This window comes from Galleria mellonella, unplaced genomic scaffold (genome assembly GCF_026898425.1).
Source record: "Galleria mellonella isolate WM207_F2 unplaced genomic scaffold, CSIRO_AGI_GalMel_v1 utg116, whole genome shotgun sequence".
Classification (NCBI taxonomy): Eukaryota; Metazoa; Arthropoda; class Insecta; order Lepidoptera; family Pyralidae; genus Galleria; species Galleria mellonella.
The window spans coordinates 1647855-1668861 of NW_026441978.1; the positions used below are offsets into that span (position 1 = coordinate 1647855).

The following is a 21007-nucleotide window of genomic DNA, read 5'->3' on the forward strand; positions in this document are numbered from 1 at the left end:
TATTCTGTGAGGGTGTGGTACTTCCCCGGTCGAGCCGGCCCATTCATGCTGCAATACCATATAGGATTACAGCGTGGCTCTACCACAGTAAAAATGTAATGGTTTAGTCGGTAGTCTCTTAATGGCATCAGGAAGCGCGTTCCAGAGTCGTGAAGAATGTAGGAGAAAAGAGTTTGAAGCGTAACTAGTACGGTGAGAGGGGAAAGATAATTGGAGAGTATTATTGGAACGAAGGTTACGTTCGTGAGTTTCAAAAAGATAATGGAATTTACTCCTTAAGTAGTTAGGAGACTGGGGGTTTCGAAGAAGAGTGTAAAGGGTACAAAGAGTTCTAACGTTTCTGCGTTGACGAATGGAAAGCCATTTGAGCTGATACCGATATAAAGAAATGTGATCGAATTTGCGGAGGTTGAAGATAAAGCGTATGGCTTGGTTGAGGAGACGGTTGGTTGAGAGAGTTTTTAATCTTTTTAAACAAAAAAAAGTTTCTATGCAATTGATTAATTGAATTCATAATTTTTATTTTTAAAGTACTTAAGTCCAAAATACTAATAAAGGCATATGATAAATAATTATATGATGCTATGAATATTAATTTATTTTTTATTGACCACATAACAAACAAAAAAAATATACTATTTTTTTTTGTTTGTTATGTGACATAAAGACGAACATAATAATACATAGCAACTCTCAGTTAATTATTTAATTATTATGTTGATATTTCTAGTTAGTTGCAGAGATTCATTTTCCAGGTTATTTAATATAGAGTCATGCCAATTTTTAAAAACACATAGTAATAATTATTTGGGATGGGTAACAGAAAGCATTACCTGTATATTTTAGTTGAAATAAATAGATATTGGCACAATATAGAATATTTTAAATATCTTGTTACTGTCCAATATATAATATCAAAATAAAGGACCCGATCGAAATAAATCCGACTTGTATGAGAGTTACCAAAATTAATGATGACCTTTTTCACCTTCAATGACTACAGGAACCCAACATATAGATATTAAAAAAAATATCAATATTATACATGCCTAATAATAATTAAATTAAATCTTCGATTACAATGTAAATATTTTTTGGTTTCGTACTTATGATTGCATTGTCAGTCCGTAAATACGTTTTCCTACGTCTTGTCAGTCCGTAAATACGTTTTCCTACGTCTATGATTGAATCAAAATAGCCAAAAACAACTAGTAATATAATAAAAATTAAACAATAAATAATAACTCACACGACCTTTCGATAAATTTAAAAATTGGTCAAGGTTTTTTTTTATGCAACTTAGAATGGCAAACAAGCTGACGGCCCACCTGATGGAAAGTGGTAACCGTCGCCTATAAGCATGAGCAGTAACATGGACATAACAGAGTATACTGTTTCACTCATGATTCACTCCATGTGCTGCCATTCCTGAGGACTCAGGTGTTATTCCTCTGTACCCTGTAAATTCACGCCATATCCCACTCTTCAAACCTAAACACAGCCATGCAAACACAACTATCAGATATGACCAACTCTAGATTTAAGTATTTTTTTTATGATATTTAAAATGGAAGACATAAAATTATATTCAGGTGTATGTGCAGAGGCATAAGGAGTGTGGAAATCAATGTGCCTGTATTATGTTAAAGTTCTCTAAGCAGAAAACAATGTATCTCTCAGAAAAGGCCAATAAGAAAGGTCAAATAAGAAGTGACGCCTCTCATCACAGTACAAAGGTATAACCTTTATTAAATTGTAAACTTCCAAAAATCTGTCAATGGATGTTTAGTGCTGAGTGTATTTTTTATTAGTTTGTCCTCCAGAGTTCGTTGCCTTATTGCTCCTATCCTAGTAATATAGGCTGAGGACGAGACAACTGGACTCCTTTTACCTTTTTTTCTCTGAACGATATTTTTAGAGTTAGTGTTTCGTATCTTGACAGGTCATAAGTTAACAAAAGTAGTTACTGTTAACTTAAAAAACATGGTAGTACTCATATCTATAGGCGACGGTTACCAATTTCCATAAGGTGGGCCAGTGTCCTGGTTGATGATGTAATGGTGACCCCGTCTGCGCTATCGGTATACACTGGCGGGGCACCAGTGAGCGATGATAGGTGAGGATGAAGCAGGTCAGTTAGTGCATCGTGACGAATTCAAGAAGAATTATTGAAAATAGTTTCCAAGAGGAACCACGTGAAAGTCGACCTGATAGGATCTATTGTTAACAATGGGGTTTTTAAACCCAATTACTAATAATCCCTTTCCCCCCATCAGGTGGGCCGTCAGCTTGTTTGCCATCATTCTAAGTTGTATAAAAAAGTAATACTATCGGTTTATATTAGAGAAGTACCAGGCTAGCATGATAGGTGAGGATGCACTCAGGTCAGTTGGCCTATTGTGACTAATTCACAGATCACGGAACAGCGTGAATATCGCCTTGACATGTAATGGCGGTTGCTAGTGTTTTTAGAGTTGAGACATATATAGAAATATTATATCTATATATTTTAATTATAACATATTGGTCCAATAACGAATATTTTAAAAGTCTATTATCTAATCAATAATATTAGATAACAGATTTTTATTATTCGAAACTTTAGCTAACTATATTTGAAATTTTATCATAAGGAAGACTTTTTACTAAAATCGTTTTCTATAGGCATCTCTGTCCCATTCGTGTTTCTAACGTGAAGCAGTTGTGTTTGCATGGCTGTGTTTCGGTTTGAAGGGTGGGATATGGCGTGAATTTACAGAGTACAGAGGAATAACACCTGAGTCCACAGGAATGGCAACGCATGGGGATACCCCCCATGCGCATGGCCGAAACAGTATACTCTGTTATGTCTATGGTACTGCTCATGTCTTTAGGCGACGGTTACCACTTTCCATTAGGTGGGCCTACAGCTTGTTGGCCATTCTAAGTTGCATAAGAAAATATTCGAAAATAGAGAGGATATATTCCTATATTGGATATATATATATATATATATATATATATATATATATATATATATATATATATATATATATATATATCGGTACCCATATAACCTACGCCTAGTGTCTTTACTAACAATCCATTTACGTCAAAATCTATTAATTACTTACATAGCATTAAATACTAAAATACACTTGAAATAGAAACGATTATAAAATCAATACTAATTGGAGTCTTAGTTTTTGTTTACTGATTATAATGCCTCAGGCATAAATAACAACTTAATTAAATGTTATTAAATGCACGAAACATAACTGTACAAGATGAACAACTTACAATTAAGATACAATTGTCAGATTCATTGACTTTGCTCTAATCGATCAGTAATATTTAATAGATTTAGCATAGATATCTAACAATGAATTGATTTGTGTCTATATTGCCTATTTATTAATATGTAATATAGGGGGGACAGGGATTGTTAGTAATGGAGACTGAGAATCCCATTGCTAGCAATATACCCAACCAGGTCGACCTCCTCGCGGTTCACTAGCAATGGGATTCTCAGTTTCCATTACAAACAATCCTTTTCCCCCCTATTACTTAGGTTTAAAAAGTTTATTTTCTTATAAAAAATTAAGTTTAGTGCGATCTTGGTATAGAATGGATCACCACTTCATTTCCCGTGGGTGTAGTAATAGGTGACTAAGAGAACATAATGATCGAGCGATGAGCAACAGCGTCCCTCTTAAAACATCTAACTGCGGCTGCCAATCCGCAGGAACCCAATTCAGGGGGAACCGCGAGGAGGTCGACCTGGTTGGGTATATTGCTAGCAATGGGATTCTCAATCTTTATTACTAACAATCCCTTTCCCTCCGACACAGAAATATTACGTAGATTTTATTGAGGAGAAGAGGAGCAATATATCCTGTCAGGACGACCTCCACTCATAATATACTGTGTTTAGATGAATTGTTCAATATGATGTCCACGGCCGCTTTCTATCATAGTTCAGCCATCGCCATCGACAGGAAGCTCATCCTCGTACCCTAGAGTCTACATAGTCGCATACAGCGTGGTTTTAGAGATGTTTCGTCCCACCAACGCTTAGATTATGGAATAAGCTCCTTGTCGAGGTATTTGCAGGATACTACAGCATAAGATTCTTCAAAAGGGGGGTAAAGATGTTTCTTTAGGGTTGGCAACGCGCGCGTAAATCCCCTAGTATTGTAGGCGTTCATAGATCATAGTAACCGCTTACCATCAGGTGTGCCGTATGCTTGTTTGCCACCTTAGTGGTATAAAAAAGAAATGGTCCCTACTGAAAACCATCGTGCTGAATTCCAGGTGTATTTAAGGTGGGATAACTGGTCTGAAGTCTGCAGACATGAACACGAATTATTTAAAAATAAAGAATTAAAATATAGCGAACTAATAAAGGTAGAAATTTCAGTAAATTAGGTATAAAAGATGACACCCTATTACAAACAAAACAATGTAGTTCTTTGATATATTTAAAGTAGCAATGCCCGAAATTAATACAACTACTAATTATCTCATTAAGCAATTTTTTTTATACCACAAAAGTGGCATAATGCCATTGGTGTTGTGGGTGACCATGGGCGGCGGTAGTCACTTACCATCAGATGAGCCGCATGCTCGTTTGCCCCCTATGTTGTATAAAAAAAATAAAAACAAGCATAAAGCCCGTCTGATGGTAAACGGTTACTGTAGCCTATAGACGCTTGCAGCACTAGGGGTGTCGTGTCACGTGCACGTTGGTTATTAGTGGTTTAAATCAAATTATTAATTAGTAGAATCATTCGAGTACAAAAATTAGTATATTACTAATTTTGTAGTCGAATTATAAAATTAGTAATTACTAATTTAATAATCGAATTATAAAATTAGCAATTACTAATTATTCGAATAACAAAATCATTCGAATTCGTATATTGCTAATTTAAAGCAGGCTAGTGCTGTGATCGAATACTAATACCTATATAACGTTCGTTGCTAGACAGGTCTTGCGTCTGAGTTTACAGTTCCCATTCCCGCTGCCATTGATCCCACACGCGCGGTAGAATTACGACGTCACAATGTTTGTGGAGTTGCTAATATTTCTTCTAACATTTTTAATAGCTTATTATCTATATTTTTATTATAAAATACACGATTTCTTTAAAAAGAGAGATGTTAAATTCGTGCCCGGTATTCCTATGTTCGGAAATGTGTTTCAAAGTTCCATTTTGAAGAAGCACCTTTGGGAAGATGTCGACGCTGTCTACAGAGCTTTTCCGGACGAAAAGTAAGTTTTTATATTGTTTCTTATTTAAACTACAGTATAGTTGAATTTTAAACTTTATTTTTGAAATTTGACGTGACGCGATTTCGCAGTAAGTTACACTTGTTGCATTATTTTTACTTGTTTTATATTAATTATTTTTAGTTAATACCAAGTTTAATTATAACTGAACAAAAATAGTAAAATATATAAAATTACAAATTTATGTAATAAAATATAAATGTCTTAAATTATATATATATAAATATATATAAATTGAAACATTACTAGAAATAAATGTTTATTTAACATTTGTTACGATTACTAATATATGTTTATTATTTCAAAATATTTCTCTGCAGTTTGTTTATTTTTAAAATTGCAAAAATATTTGGCGATTTCGAAAGAAATATTTTATTATATATATCAAGATATTTGTCTGTCTGTTGTTTCTGTATTACGTAATAAAACGTACATGTATGATCATATTTCATATCATCATAATTTTTTAACTGTCCACTGCTGAACATAGGCCTCCCCCATAAGGGAGGTTTTGCCAGTAGTTACTTCTAACTTCAAAATTATATAAACCCCCTTATTTAAATCCCCTTACACAGCGTACTCATTTCTTGATTCTCGTGCAAAAACAATTCAAAAAGTTCATTGTTGTTCGAGCTGTATTGTTGTTTGTAGTCATAAATTCTGTAACCATTTACAGCTTTACAGCATTACAGCTTGCTTAGTAAATTTTAATAATCTATTTTAGCCTATCACAAATCAATTATTGATTGTATAAACTTTACCAGAGGGAGACTTTGTATAAAAGTCGTTTGCTTGGGCACCCCTGTCCTATTCGTGTTTCTACCGTGAAGCAGTTGTGTTTGCATGGCTGTGTTTCGGTTGGAAGGGTGGGATATGACAGTGAATTTACAGAGTACAGAGGAATAATACCTGAGTCCTCAGGAATAGAGACGTAAGGGGGGTACCATGGGCGAAAAAGAATACTCTGTTATGTCCACGGTACTGCTCATGTCTATAGTTCGTCTTTGAACGGAGAAACTTTTATAAAATATATAAAAGTTTCTCCGTTCAAAGACGAACTACGAGATTAGTCAACGATCCTATGTCACACGTAGTATCGAGCCCTTAAGTCTAAGGCGATATTTCGCCTTCCCTTTGCGTGTTCTACGGCTTGTATAACGGATTGTTTTCTTATAAATTGTTTGAAAACATACCCACAGCCACTTTTTGTCATCATACTGCTCGCCATCGATAGAGAATTCATTCTCACCCACTTGAACCTTCCACGTCACGTACAGTCCGTTTTCAAAGGGTTTTTCTCTTGCGAACACTCAGGCTGTGAAATGAGCTCCCTGCCGAGGTTTTCCCTAGAGACTGCAGTATGGGGTTTTTCAAAAAGTGTATATTAGATTTGTTCAAGGTCAGCACCGCGCACGTGATACTTCTAGTGTTGCAAGCATCCATACGTAACCGTTTACCATCAGAAGAGCTGTATGCTTGTTTGCCACATTCGTGGTATAAAAAAAGTATGTTAGCAAATTTAATCTTTAACTTCATGAAAGATTAATGACAATAAGTAATCGTATTGTAAAGACTGTATTCCTCACTGCATACTTGGTGACAAAAGATTTTATAATGAAATGATTTAAATTAGTATTTTGTAATTAATATGTAATTTAAAAATAATAATAATAGTTTTTATAATTAATAATATAAAAATAGTAATTAATTAATTAAAAGGAAATTTTTATCATAATAACAATAAACTATGGGTAAATTCCTGAAAATAAAAGATTTATTATTATTATTAATTTATTATCGTGCATATTGTATTAGATTTACCAATCGAAAATTGTGAAAAAAAATAATCATTTATTGTAATAATTAGAATTGTATTTAGCAAAAAAAATGTTTTAGAGATATATGGATTTTACATAATTACATATAAACAATTTATTAAGATATTTACGTAATTTTACTATCAGTATAACGTTTTATAATAACGCATATAGTTTGTAAACAAATGTGCTAGGTCACATATCATTTAGCCCTCTACTTAATAGTCATAATGTGTATTAAGATATGAGTTTTAAGTTATAAATATCGAGACGAGATGATTTAAAAATGAACAATTGTATTTTACAACAATTTAATTTTTAATAGCAATTTAAATATTTGCAGAATATGCAATGCAGAATAGAGCATGAATTAATGCAGACAAAATAATGCAGAATAGAGCATGAATTAATGCAGACAAAATAATGCAGAATAGAGCATGAATTAATGCAGACAAAATAATGCAGAATAGAGCATGAATTAGTTGCACCAATAAGAGGAAACTTTTAAATGAAAATAAGATGTAGGGAGTCAGTGGATTCTTTATGACAGTTTAAGGGTGAAGCCTATGTTCAGCAGTGGACAAGTAAGGGCTGAGATGATGATGATGAAATGTCGTCTACAAATGAATCTTTCTTAGACACATTATATTCTATATATTTATAACCCAGAGCTGCGAATAAAAATTTGTTTTGAAAATTTTGAAAATCAGTTTTTGCTCTGCAATGTAAAACGAATTTTAGATTCGTTACAATTACGTAGTGATTGTTAGTATAATTTTAATTTATAAGGGATCTTATTTATTGGATAGTGTTAGGACTGACTTAGTGTTGATGGAAATCGCTTTTTTCGGATGAAAATTTATCTACCTACTTATTGAACTGTTATTTCAATAAAAATAATTACTAAGATTGTTTATATACTTAGTATATAAACAAACTTATATATAACATACAGGTCCGGCATTCTAGAAAGATGCAAAATAATGACGTTACAGCGCGGGGATCATACCTTGTTATTTGATGTGCATCGCGTCGCGCCTAACTGCACGCAACCGGATTCATTCTGTCTCTCTCTCTCACATATTTGTCCATATACAAGGTTTTTTAATGGATAATAATAGAATAATATCTCTGCCCGCGCTATCTATTTACGCTGACGAGGCGCCAGTGAGAGATGATAGGTAAAGATGAAAGCAGACCAGTTAGCTCATAGAGACGATGATGCTCATAGATTTTTTTGTGGTAGAGCCACGCTGTCTATATGGTATTGCAACATGAATTTTCAGTAGTGGTTGCACTTTTAGTACGATCACAGTCCGGAGGCCCATCCCATACCCATCCCATACCCATCCCTTTCCTATTCCTAAAATCCTTTCCCCAACCCCGTCCCCCTATCTTACAACACGCAAGGGAACCTTGTGTGGTGGAACCAAGGGCAAACGAAGCGCATCCCCTTCGCTCAATGTGAGCTTCTGCAGGGGATAGAATGACACAGCTCTCTATCCATTGTTTTGTTTTGGGAGGGAAGAGAGGATTGTGAAGGTGCGGACCTGTCTATTTTATGGCTGCGCAAAGACCAGTTTGACAGTCCCATTGCTAGCAATATACCCTATTACGTCGACCTCCACGTGGTTCTTCCTAGAAGATATCGTGAACAATTCTTGTTGAATTCCTCACGATGGGCTAATTGACCTGCTTCATCCTCACCTATCATCCTGCATTGGTGTCCCGCCGCTGTATCACCTATTAAGAAAACCCCTTCCTTTCCGGTGAATGTCGTAAGAGGCGACTAAGAGAAATTAATGGTCGACAGATAGACAGCAGTGTCCCTCTTAAAACATCACCAGATCCTAACTGTGGTTGCCAACTCGCCTTTCTTGTGAGGGACCGCATGGAGGTCGACCTGATAGAGTATATTGCTAGTAATATGGTCGCTAGTCCCCATTAAGAACAATTCTTTTCCCTTCCCATATATGAGGATTTGTAGTTTCGAGTTTTGTTTTTTTTTTTCCACTGATGTATTTTGTTTTGTTCCTTTAATCATCTTTCATCATATTTAGGGGATGAAAGAGTTAAGTCGACTATCATCTTCTCGGAAACGATCGTAGTTAATTCCTAGTGAGTTTTATGTTAATTTCCATATCACCTTGAACTATTACATCATGCAGATTTAATTCTGTCCAATAACAACAATGATTGGAATTAGTAACGTGCCGACTGTGGGCAGGAGCGCCACAGTCCAGTTTGCTATATAAAAAGCTAAGTGATGGACGGTATTTCACGCCAGAAAACCGCCTGAAACTATATAAAGCTCAAGTGAGGCCACACATGAGGAGCTGATTCCGTTAGACCGTATTCAAGGTCGGGCAGCTGATTGTTGACGATCGGCGTAGGTACTAGCTTGAATACCTAATATGTACTCAAGTACTCGAATATTCGATACACGGAATTCGGGATACATAATACTCGAATACAGTATTCGAGTATTTTTGGTACTTATACCAAATAGTTCGTACTTACACGAAATAATTGACAGTCCGACGATCTGGACAATTGTTGTAGGCAAGATAGAGGGATAAAGATCACGCGGCCGATCACCTAGTCGATGGTCGAACCAAGTAACCACTGTTACAGGACTGTCTGTTACAGCTGACCTGCGAGAGACTGTGCGAAATGGAGTAATATCATAAGATAGGCAACATACACCTTTCAAGGACACGACCTTCAGTAATGAAGTAGACGAAGAGAGAGAGATACCAAATAGATTGTCAAGTACTCAAGTACTAAGTATACGAAGTTCGGAATACATAATACTCAAATATAGATCACGCGGCCGATTTTCGAGTATTTGCGTCTGTTACTTGCGAGAGATACCAAATAGCAACATACACCTTTCAAGGAGACCTTCAGTAATGAAGTAGACCCAAATAGATTGTCAAGTACTTAATATACGAAGTTCGGAATACATAATACTCGAATACTGTATTCGAGTACTTACGGTATTTGAATACTGATCATGTACTTATTGGAAAGTTTCATTTTATTATATTACTTTATTAATTCTTTCTTAAATTACCAAAGAAAAAATATCAAATGACTTAAAATTCATAAGTAAAATGAATTAAAAGAATATTCGAGTCGGATGAAATACTCGAGTAATATACTCGAAAAAAGAGCTGAGTCCTCAGACTTGAGTCTGTATTTGTTTATTATATTTTTTTAATCGGTATCAGAGTACTCAAATATCAAAAAAGACTGACATCACTAATTGAAACATGTTTATTAAGTACAATATTAATTTATTTCATTGTAGAGTTAACGCCATCCATTATTACATATTAACATTGTTTTTTTTTTATATTGGCACCATACATTGACTCCATAGCTATCTAATGGTAAGTAAATATGGAATCTATCTGTGTGAGCTACAGGTTCAACGCAAGATTGCATCTAACCTGTGACTCATACTTTGTCGGCTTATAAATGTAATAATAACAATATTTTGAGCAAAAAATATCGTTTAATGAATTAAAGAATGAATGAATGAATGGTTTATTATTCCCTTCACAAAATGTAGTACAAAGTAACAGTTTGAGGTACAATTAAATATGCGATTCCAATTTTTGCGAGAGATTGGTGCCTGCAGTAGGGTTTGAAAAGACCTATGTTACGAGGCACTTTGAGTTCTAAATTTTAAAACTTTCAATAGCTGTAGATTTTTTTTTTAATTAATTTAATTCATATTATGATACACTGTGAAAATTTTTTCACAACCAGTTCAGCCAATTTTACATGAAATACTAACACACACAAACAAAATAAATATTCTAAAATTATTGTTTTCAACCGGCTTTAGATAGAAGGATATTCTCGATTCGGTTATATTTTTATGTTTGGCACCTCATAACTCCGTCAGTTGTAGACAGATTTGGAAAATTATTTTTTGTATCTGATAGGATATATTTACAGATGTATCTTCGGTAGTTTAGTTTTTAAATAAAAACAACTAATTTTGCCACAATTTAAGTAATATTTTTTGTGAAACACAATCTCATATTCTATGTTTAGATAAAAATAATCAAAAAATTACGCAAAATTGATATACGACTCTAAAATTGTTTGATTGCATGCATCCTGTACAACAATGGAAAATTTGATTGCAGCAAAAACATACTAAAATTAGACAATCATTAGAGTTATTCACATTAAATAAAAAATAGATTACAGAGCCTCGAGATCTATCATTATCAGTTTTTAATGAAAATGTAGTTTTTATTTGCATGTTGCATTAAAATAATTAAATGTAATCATGCAACCATATGGTTAGTGTTTCCATTCTTGGGAACTTTATTTTGTATATTTGATTATTTGTTTATAACATTTTATTGTATAGTCAAATCTTAAAATCTACGTATTTACTAGGATGTACTTAACCCATAAAGAGGCAAAAATTTCGTCCAGTCAGTTCTCCTAATTGGAAATATATATATAAAAAAAATAGTCAATGAAAAAAAATAGAGAGAGTTTAGTTTTCGAAATTCATGTCACATATTAATCACTTATGTCAACTTAAATAAGTGAAAATTTTGAGGTTAAATTTGAAAATTTACAGAGTAGTAATACAACAAACAATGGATACGTTGTTAGTAATCCTTACTAATATGCACATTATACGTACAAATTATTATTATAGTATTAAACTATACATTAATTCCTAAAATATCAATTTAAATAATTGTATTATAAATTTAAATAATTAATATAAACTATAATTTCTCTTTAGAGATAAGAAATTCATGTAAATATTGCGAGTATATGTTAACAACTTGTTGACATATTTAAACTATGTAAACAAGTTGTTTACAGAGTTTAAGGTATTTTTATTTCATAACCTTCCAGAGGGAGACTTTGTACAAAAGTCGATTGCTTGGGTACCTCTGTCCCATTCGTGTTTCTACCGTGAAGCAGTTGTGTTTGCATGGCTGTATTTCGGTTTGAAGGGTGGGATATGGCGTGAATTCACAGGGTACAGAGGAATAACACCTGAATCCTCAGGAATAGTAACGCATGGGGGGTATCATGGGCGAAACAGTATGTGTGTGTACTGCTCATGTCTATAGGCGACGGTTACCACTTTCCATCAGGTGGGCCGTCAGCTTGTTTGCCATTCTAAGTCGTATAAAAATATATATAAAACTTTATGCCACTCCATATGTGTATGTCAGCAATAGAGTATTCATATAGATATAGCATATCTTCATACATATAATGTCATTGTAAAAGACACGTATTGTAATCCTGTCGTTGATACATGATGTAATGTGGGTGGGTGGGATGTTGTAGGTGGTTTTTGAGAATTTTGAGATGATTGTTTTAGTATATCATGGCTCATTTAGTCATCTGAGTGTTAATGTAATAAATATTTTTGAATTTTCGCTGGATCTTTTCCTCTCTTTTCTGCAACCGTACCACACGTAAATGTCAAAGGCTACATCAATTTATAGTACATGTAAATCGACCACGTACAGCTAAGTTGTTGTTAAGCTTTTTTTTCGTAATGGATGATAATGGAATGGTAACCCCGCCTGCACTATCGGTATACGCTGGCGGAGCACCAGTGAGGGATGATAGGTGATGACGAAAGCAGGTCTGTTAGCCCATCGTGACGAATTCCGCTAGAATTAACCAGGATAGTTTCCAAGAGGAAACGCGTGGAGATCGACCTGATAGGGTGTATTGCTGCAACAAGTCAGTTAGATCCCATTACTAATATAATACTAATAAATGGTAATAGACATAATCCGTCTCTCCCCCGTACAGCTAAGTTTGACAAATCGTACTTTTGTCGTACTATTAAAACGTAGAACGACCTTCCATCCTGCATTTTTCCTTCAACTTAAAAATTGGGATCTTCAAAAGACGCGTGAAAAGCTACCAGTAAGTCAACATAGCGGGGTTAAGCGGTTATGCTTTTTTTTCATTGGGTGAAAATGGAATAGTAACCCTGCCTGTGCTATCGGTATACGCTGACGGGACATCAGTGCGAGATAATAAATGAGAATAAATGCAGGTCAGTTGGTTCATCGTGATGATTTTAATTGCGATGGTTTCTAGAAAGAATCGCGTGGAAGGCGACCTAACAAGGTATATTACTAGCATTGGGACTTTTAAACTTCGTTACTAACAATCTCTTTTCCCTAAAGCGATTATGTTAGGTTCACCTAGCTTACAGGTAAACCCTGTTCACGGGTTGTGCATCGAATCTTGCTCTTGCAGGACATTTGCTGCACCATCATACGAGTACCTACGTGGAACTGTTATAAAAAATCTATGCACGTTACGTGCATACGAACAATTGTAAATTGTAATAATAGCAATTAATTTTACAGATATGTCGGATTCATCGAAGGCACTGTACCTGTAATCCTTATCAGGGAGCCAACGTTGATAAAAGCAATTACTGTTAAGGACTTCGATCACTTTGTCAATCACAAGGATTTCTTTGACAAAGATATGGAGCCCTTATTTGCAACCAGTTTGATACAGATGAAAGGTAGAGTAATCATTTAATATATCTATATATCTATGATATATTTTTAACAAAAAAAAGGTAAAAACAGTTGTTTGGTATATTGCACAAATGTTATAATAAAAAGCTATATAGTTTTATAAGGATTAGTCACAAAATAAGCTATGTTAAAAAAGATATTACTACAATTAGAAACTAACGAAATGTTTGAGAAACTAGCCACCTTTTGGAGACTGTTGTTGTTGCACAGTGTTGTTTTTTTTTTTTTAATTACAAAGGTAGCAAATAGGTGTAGCTGGTAAACGGTCGCTGTGGCTTATCGATGCCTGCAATATTAAAAGTATCACTGAAGAAACCTTATTACGTCCATTTAAAAGAATACGGTTCCTAGGAAAAACTACGACAAGGATTGCACAGCCTGAGTGTCCAAAGAAGGAAACTCTTCTGGGGTCTTCCATGATATAAAGTAATGGCTTTAGAAGTTCTGTACGAAGTTTTAGGATATTTAATATTTTTGTTTATTAATGCAAACAAAAACAAGACTATAGTTGAAATGAAACATAAATTTAATTGAATCTAATCTAACTAATTTTTAATTTCAGGATGGTACTTTATAGCGAATCTAAGAGAGATGTATATTTAGCAGTAGATAACGAATAATTTACAATAACTAATTATAATTTATAATTGCAGACGACAGATGGCGCGATATGCGAGTAACCCTCAGTCCAGCGTTCACCGGCTCCAAAATGAGACAAATGTTGCCGTTCATGACTGAAATCAGCAAGAATATTGTTGACTATATTAAAGGTATCGTTGTATTTGTTACTATTTATTAAAAAGTTATTATATTGTAAAATAGTAAATATATTAAAACATTTTCTATTCTCTTATAATCTTTTATAGTCTCATTAGATTAATTTAGAGATTTACAAGTGACAATACTTGTACTAGGTCAAAAGCACTTGCACGAAATTTATGCAACTTGTATATTGATAATTTGTAAATGTTGAACTATAAAAAAGCTAGATCTTTTATGGTAGCTATCATCAATGTTTTGAATAGAGGCATGTTACGAGTATAAATACATATTTCCAGAATATAATGAATATTTATTTATTTATATTATTGTATCGGAACTTCTAGTTGCTAGCATAAATTCATTGTTCAATTTCATTAATATATGGAATACAAACAAATGTAGAGGTTTAAATACCGCAGTGATTACTATTTATGTGCTTTATATTACTTCCACATATTTTTATTTCATTATAATAATTATATAATCATATTAAGACATTATTAATGGATGTATATATAGTACAATTATTTTCACTAATCCAATACAAATTAAAATTCACAAAGTGTCAAGAATTTCCAACAACAGAATGTACCTAAACCATTAACATCCAAAATTTTATATCGTAAACATGTCTTTTGTCATATCAGATCATCCTTCAAATGAAAGCCACGTAGACGACCTTGTTCGTCGGTATACCGTCGACGTCATAGCATCAGCCGGCTTCGGTCTCCAAATCAACTCTCTTAAGGACAGAGACAACGATTTCTTTAGACTGGGATCAAACTTATTCAACTTCAGCTACAAGCAGAGGGTTGTAGAGTTTTTATCTAATCATTGTCCGATAATTGGCAAGGTAATATAATATTTATTAGTTTCATCATTTCAGCCGTTATCCGTCCACTACTGGACATAAGTCTCTCCTATAGACTGCCATAAGGAACGGTCCTGAGGTTATGGCTTTACTCACGTAAATTAGCATTCAAAGTGTTTATTATGTTAATTAAGGATTATAGTATATCTGTGTATTAAATACCCTCAGCAATTTAAGAGTAATTAAGTAAATAAATATTTACATCTCTAAAGATCATTACATTTTTAATTAAAATTTAAAAAGCCGTATAGCAACATTTTGCAGAATTGTATAAAATACTTTTTGTGTTACATTTTGCATATTCAATATAACATTAACAGATATTTGGACTCAAATTATTCTCACAAGAGACAATGGACTTTTTCAAAAACACTGTTCGAGATACAATTAGTTATAGAGAGAAGAACAATGTTGTGCGACCTGACATGATTCACCTGTTGATGGAAGCTACCAAAGGTAAGATTATCAAGCAGATAATTATCAAAATAATAAGTCTAAATAGTCTCTAAAATCCTCACTGTTCTAATAAGTAACTTTAAGGTAAAATGAAAATAGAATAGAAATATTAATGTTGTATTAATATTTCTATTGCCATATGTTGCCATAATATTTTGCATGACATTTCCAAACTAAAATTTAATTCTTAGAATCAACTTTATTATTATAAGAGATATCGTTATATTATGTTGTTAAAACACAGAAAATGGTATGTATTAGCATGTGGATATAAATTTCATATTGATATGTCAAAAAACGCTATGCATAGACGAATTAATGTTACTTTTTAACTTTTAAATTTTTAATTTTTTTTTAATATTTAGGAACTTTGAAAGATAGTGACAATGAGAAAGATGATGCTAGTTTTGCCGCAACTGAAGAGGGTTTAAAATCTCGGAACGTTACCAGAGGTATGAAATTTGTAATCATGTTACAATTAAATGGTTTTTAAAAACAACAATAATTTTAATAGCTAATAGTATTTTGTGATTATATCAAGCAGTTGGATTAAATTAGGCTTCGTGCAAGTTCAAAAAAGGTGACATAAAGTAGCAGCACAAAACAGAAAAAATTAAGACTTGAACAATTAAAACATTTTTCTTAGTTTAAGGTTTAAAAAGGTCTTAACACGGCAGTGATAATAATGTTGCTAATTAAAAAAAAAACTTCAACCGCCGTTCTATCACAAATAACCATGAATATTTTATGATTTGCCATGTTGTTCCGGTACAGATTCTATCATGTAATGTTTAATTTGTTATTAGGTGAGTCTATTAAAAGTTCGATATAATATAACTAAAAAAAATTTGTTTTCTAGAATGGACTGCAAGGGAAATAACTAGCCAAGTGTTCATATTTTTTGCGGCTGGTTTCGAGAGCACAGCTGGAGTAATAACCATGTGCATTCACGAGTTGGCTTTGAATCCAGAGGTGCAAGAGAAGTTGTATCAGGAACTCAGAAACTTTAAGGAGGAACACAAAACTTTGACGTATGAAAATTTGAGCAAGATGAAATATTTGGATGCTGTAGTTACTGGTAAACAAAATTTGGAACTGCATAATTACTATTTTATATAATTATTTTAGAATATTACAGAGAACTTTCTTGCAGAAACATTGAGGAAATGGTCAATTGCTATTTTTATGGATCGTGTTTGCAGTAAACCATATGTACTACCACCACCGAGAGAAGGAGGAAAGCCATATCAAGTAAGTTTTGGCATTATTTTGAATGCTATTATCATTTGGGTCTATCAAATCATCATCAAAGTCTTACAAAATACTTTCTACGAAATAAACAAATTTAAAATATTTGACTTTTTCTCCTGACAGATAAGACCCGGTGATATTGTATACAACATGGTGAATAGTATACAAATGGACGAAAAATACTATCCACAGCCTGAAGTATTTAATCCCGACAGGTTTTCTGACGTTAACAAAGCTAACATAACACCAACTACCTACGTGCCTTTTGGTAATGGCCCAAGAAATTGCATTGGTATGTAATTTTTATGTTTATTTTCATTCGTATCTAGTGTAGGTTTTTAGTGATAATCCGATAATTTGAAATAATCTATTTAATTTAAAGGATTTATTAAGTTGAAGTAGACTTGAAGAACCGAAACAAGATGAATTCAATATAAATTATATTTTGTAATAAGTTTAGAGTTTTCTGCAGAATCAATTTACAAAAGAATTTAAAAAAGAAAAGTTAATAAGCATTGTAATTAGTTAGATCAGTTCCTTTATTATTTGAGGTTTTACGATAAACACAGATTATAGAAATCATGTTTATTATAGTTTATTGTAAATGTAACCAGATAATAATGCAGTTTCGTTGCTAAATTTTTTTTTTAATGAGAATATTATTTTAACTCAAAATGAAATTAGTGCCTGATTTGAAGATTGATCGTTTCTGAAATTCTTAGTTAATCAAGTTATTAAGTCAAAATCAAGAGTGCTTAATATGAGAACTCCTCAAAATGCTCGTATATAACTTAAATCAGTAATTTCATTTCGATAATATTGATATATATTTCTATTAGGTTTCACATTTGCATTAATGGAGTTCAAAATTACTTGATCCGTGAACTCTCCAAAATTTGTAAATTGATAAGTTAACAATTCCATTGTGAATAATGTAATATGTATGTTTCTATATTAGGTTCCAGATTTGCATTGATGGAGCTCAAAGTGCTAATATCTGATCTGGTATCGAACTTCAAGATACTCAAAAGCAAGAAGACCTCAGATCCTATTCGTCTTCATCACAATGATTTTAATATCAAAGCTCTAGGGGGTACATACGTTAAATTTGAGCCTAGAACATACAATTTAGTTTATTAATATTGCATTTTTATCGACTATAATTCGAATCTCAAATTATGAATAAGTTAACTGTTACAATATTTAATTTAGTTTAAGTTTTGTGTGAAATATTAAATCAGGATAAGTATTTAAAAATATTTACAAAGTTTTATACTTCTTTATGATACATGAAAGTCGACTTTTAATTTTCTAAAGTACTTAATACTTTAGTAGTCTCCGGCTAGGTCTTTTAGACTTCAATATCAAATTGGAAATTCTTTAAAAATAATATATCTGTTGGACTCGTTACTGGAATTGGTAGAAACTATTAATACTGAAATAAAAATAAATACATAAATCGATATAATATGTTTTACACATATTATATCGATAAAATAAATTTGGTTTTTGGATTTCATAATGAAAGTGTGATTAGTTCTTCAATCTAAAAAAAACTCTGAAGTTAAAATCTAAAGATAGAAATAATAAGAACAAGTAACATGTTTTTTACGATATAATAATCTTTACATTTTAATATTTAATTGTCAAAATATTGTTATACATTATTATAATAAATAAGAGAAAATGTATTGTATGTTTCATTGAAAATACCTTAGTGATGTTATTTTGGATTAATTTATGGTTGTATTCATGGAGTTAAAATTTGATTTAGTAATTGATCGTAACAAAATTAGTCGGATAATTGCACCACATTCCGTTACTGTTTATAATGCTTGTTATTCAACAATTAATACAGGGACAGTGGCATTTGACAGTTTACAAAGAATTAAAACATATAAATAAACCGACTCTTCTGCTTCATTATATTAGAAAACAAAAAAGATCTTTAATATTTTTATATATAATTCAGACATTCAAGTCTTAAAACAAAGAGTCTAATGTGAGTTATATGGATTTACGTTAAGACAATTAGAAGGCAGAAAATCAAGTTCCTCACATTTATACCGTTAGGCAACACACACAAACACACACACACATTTACACACACACAATTTTTTTTTTAAGTTAACATGTAGGCTACTGTGTTTAAATTGTCAATTTTTTTTTTTAATTATTGTAGTTTATTAGTATTGTAGTTGGTTGCTAGATATGGCAAAATGTCTCCGTTGATGTAACTAGCTACCATACGTTTTAAATGTTTATTTTGGAATCCTGCAATGAGGAGGAGGGCGTTGATATTCGCGACACAGTTTTATACTTCTGCGGATATCATCGTTTTTTAATAATATTGTAACCAATGTTTTTGTTCCAAATAAAGAATTATTATTATTATTATAATAGACCGAGAATTTTTTTTTGGTGAGTTTCGACTGATTGATAAGGTGTAGACTAAATTTATATACGTTTATGTAAACAAAATTTTTTTTAATGTTTAAAATGTGATCATAATTTTTTTTTTATAAAACTTAGAATGGCAAACAAGCTGACGGCCCACCTGATGGAAAGTGGTAACCGTCGCCTATAGACATGAGCAGTACCATGCATATAACAGAGTATACTGTTTTGTTGTATATAATTCAATGAGACTAAGATTGCGTATGAAGAAAAAGAATACAAAAAAATATCTACAGTATCTCATATAATCTATACTTATAATAAATCTGTAGAGAGGTCAATTATGTACATGAAATATATTTCCAAAATAACTATCAGGCGGTGATTAGTGATCGATACTGATGCCAAAAATGCAATCAGTAAAATTTTTGTCTTTCTGCCTGTCTGTCTGTATGTTCGTAATAGAAACAAAAACTACGCGACGGATTTTAACGAAACTTGGTACAATTATTCTTCATACTCCTGGACAGGTTATAGTATACTTTTCATCACGCTACGATCAATAGGAGCAGAGCAGTGAAGGGAAATGTTGAGAAAACGGGAGAAGTTATTGTCCACCCGTGCAAAGCCGGGACGGGCCGCTAGTATTTTAATATTTTTGACTTAAATCTATTAGAAAATTAGTTCCTATTAGTCCTTACGAGTATATCCGTGAAGGTCGATTTGCTATGATGGTCGATGTTAAGGAGATGTTTTCACAAGTTCAGATTAAGAAACAACACGAAGTTGCATTTAGGTTTCTTTGGAGATACAACAGGCTCATAAAAGACTTCAGGATAATGACCGTTATTTCTGGCATATGCCGTAGACTATTTATTGCATAATTCATGAAAAAGGACACTCATGGGTATGAACACGTGTAAATTAAAGCTACAAATGCTTATTGCATTATTACGTAGATGACTACATGAAATCGTTGTGTGATTTAGACCAAGTAGCACAATTAACATCTGATATTGTCACCGTTTGCGCTGCTGTTTTTTTCGAGGATGCGGAGTTGGATTTCCAATGAGCCCGCAGTTTTAAAACTTATCCTAAAGGATCTTCGCGCTGTTCAACCATCGGAAATTAATCTCTGTACCTCTGTCAATAACACCCAATGCCCACCACGGGCATAGCATGAAATTCTATAACAGACAACTTAGGCCTCCATACTGGTTTACCAAAATCTACCCAAATCCTTTTATGAAATTAAATGTCTAGTCTCTTGGGTCTAATAGGTCCTGTAGTCGTAAAGGGTTAAATTTTATTTAAACAACTCTGGAGGTCATTTTTGTTAATGCTGTTTTCTCCTAATTTCATGTAGTGGAAATAAGATTTCTTACTTTCAATTATAGACTATGAATGATAAATACTGAATAATTCATAGTCATGAGTATTATTGTAGGTTTCCTATTTCTTCTAGCCTCTTACTTTATTTTTAAAAATATGATGTAAATTATTCAAGAAATCGAATGGGCTTATGACAAGCAGTAGAAATGTTTGTAAGAACAATATGATATATGAGTTCATAAAATGTTTGTTCAGCTATTTCAACAACCAATTCAACCAA

The 21007-nt window shown here is 32.7% G+C and overlaps 1 protein-coding gene across 1 annotated transcript; it reads left to right on the forward strand.

The window, feature by feature from the left end:
- Positions 1-4962: 4962 nt before the first annotated feature.
- LOC113514104 (probable cytochrome P450 9f2) lies at positions 4963-18689 on the forward strand. Its single transcript, XM_026898102.3, has 10 exons — positions 4963-5254; positions 13479-13642; positions 14312-14428; positions 15068-15273; positions 15612-15747; positions 16113-16199; positions 16607-16825; positions 16901-16998; positions 17122-17290; positions 17957-18689. Exons 1-10 carry the CDS (start codon positions 5046-5048, stop codon positions 18136-18138), a joined length of 1587 nt encoding a protein of 528 aa, XP_026753903.2. The 5' UTR covers positions 4963-5045; the 3' UTR covers positions 18139-18689.
- Positions 18690-21007: the final 2318 nt, after the last annotated feature.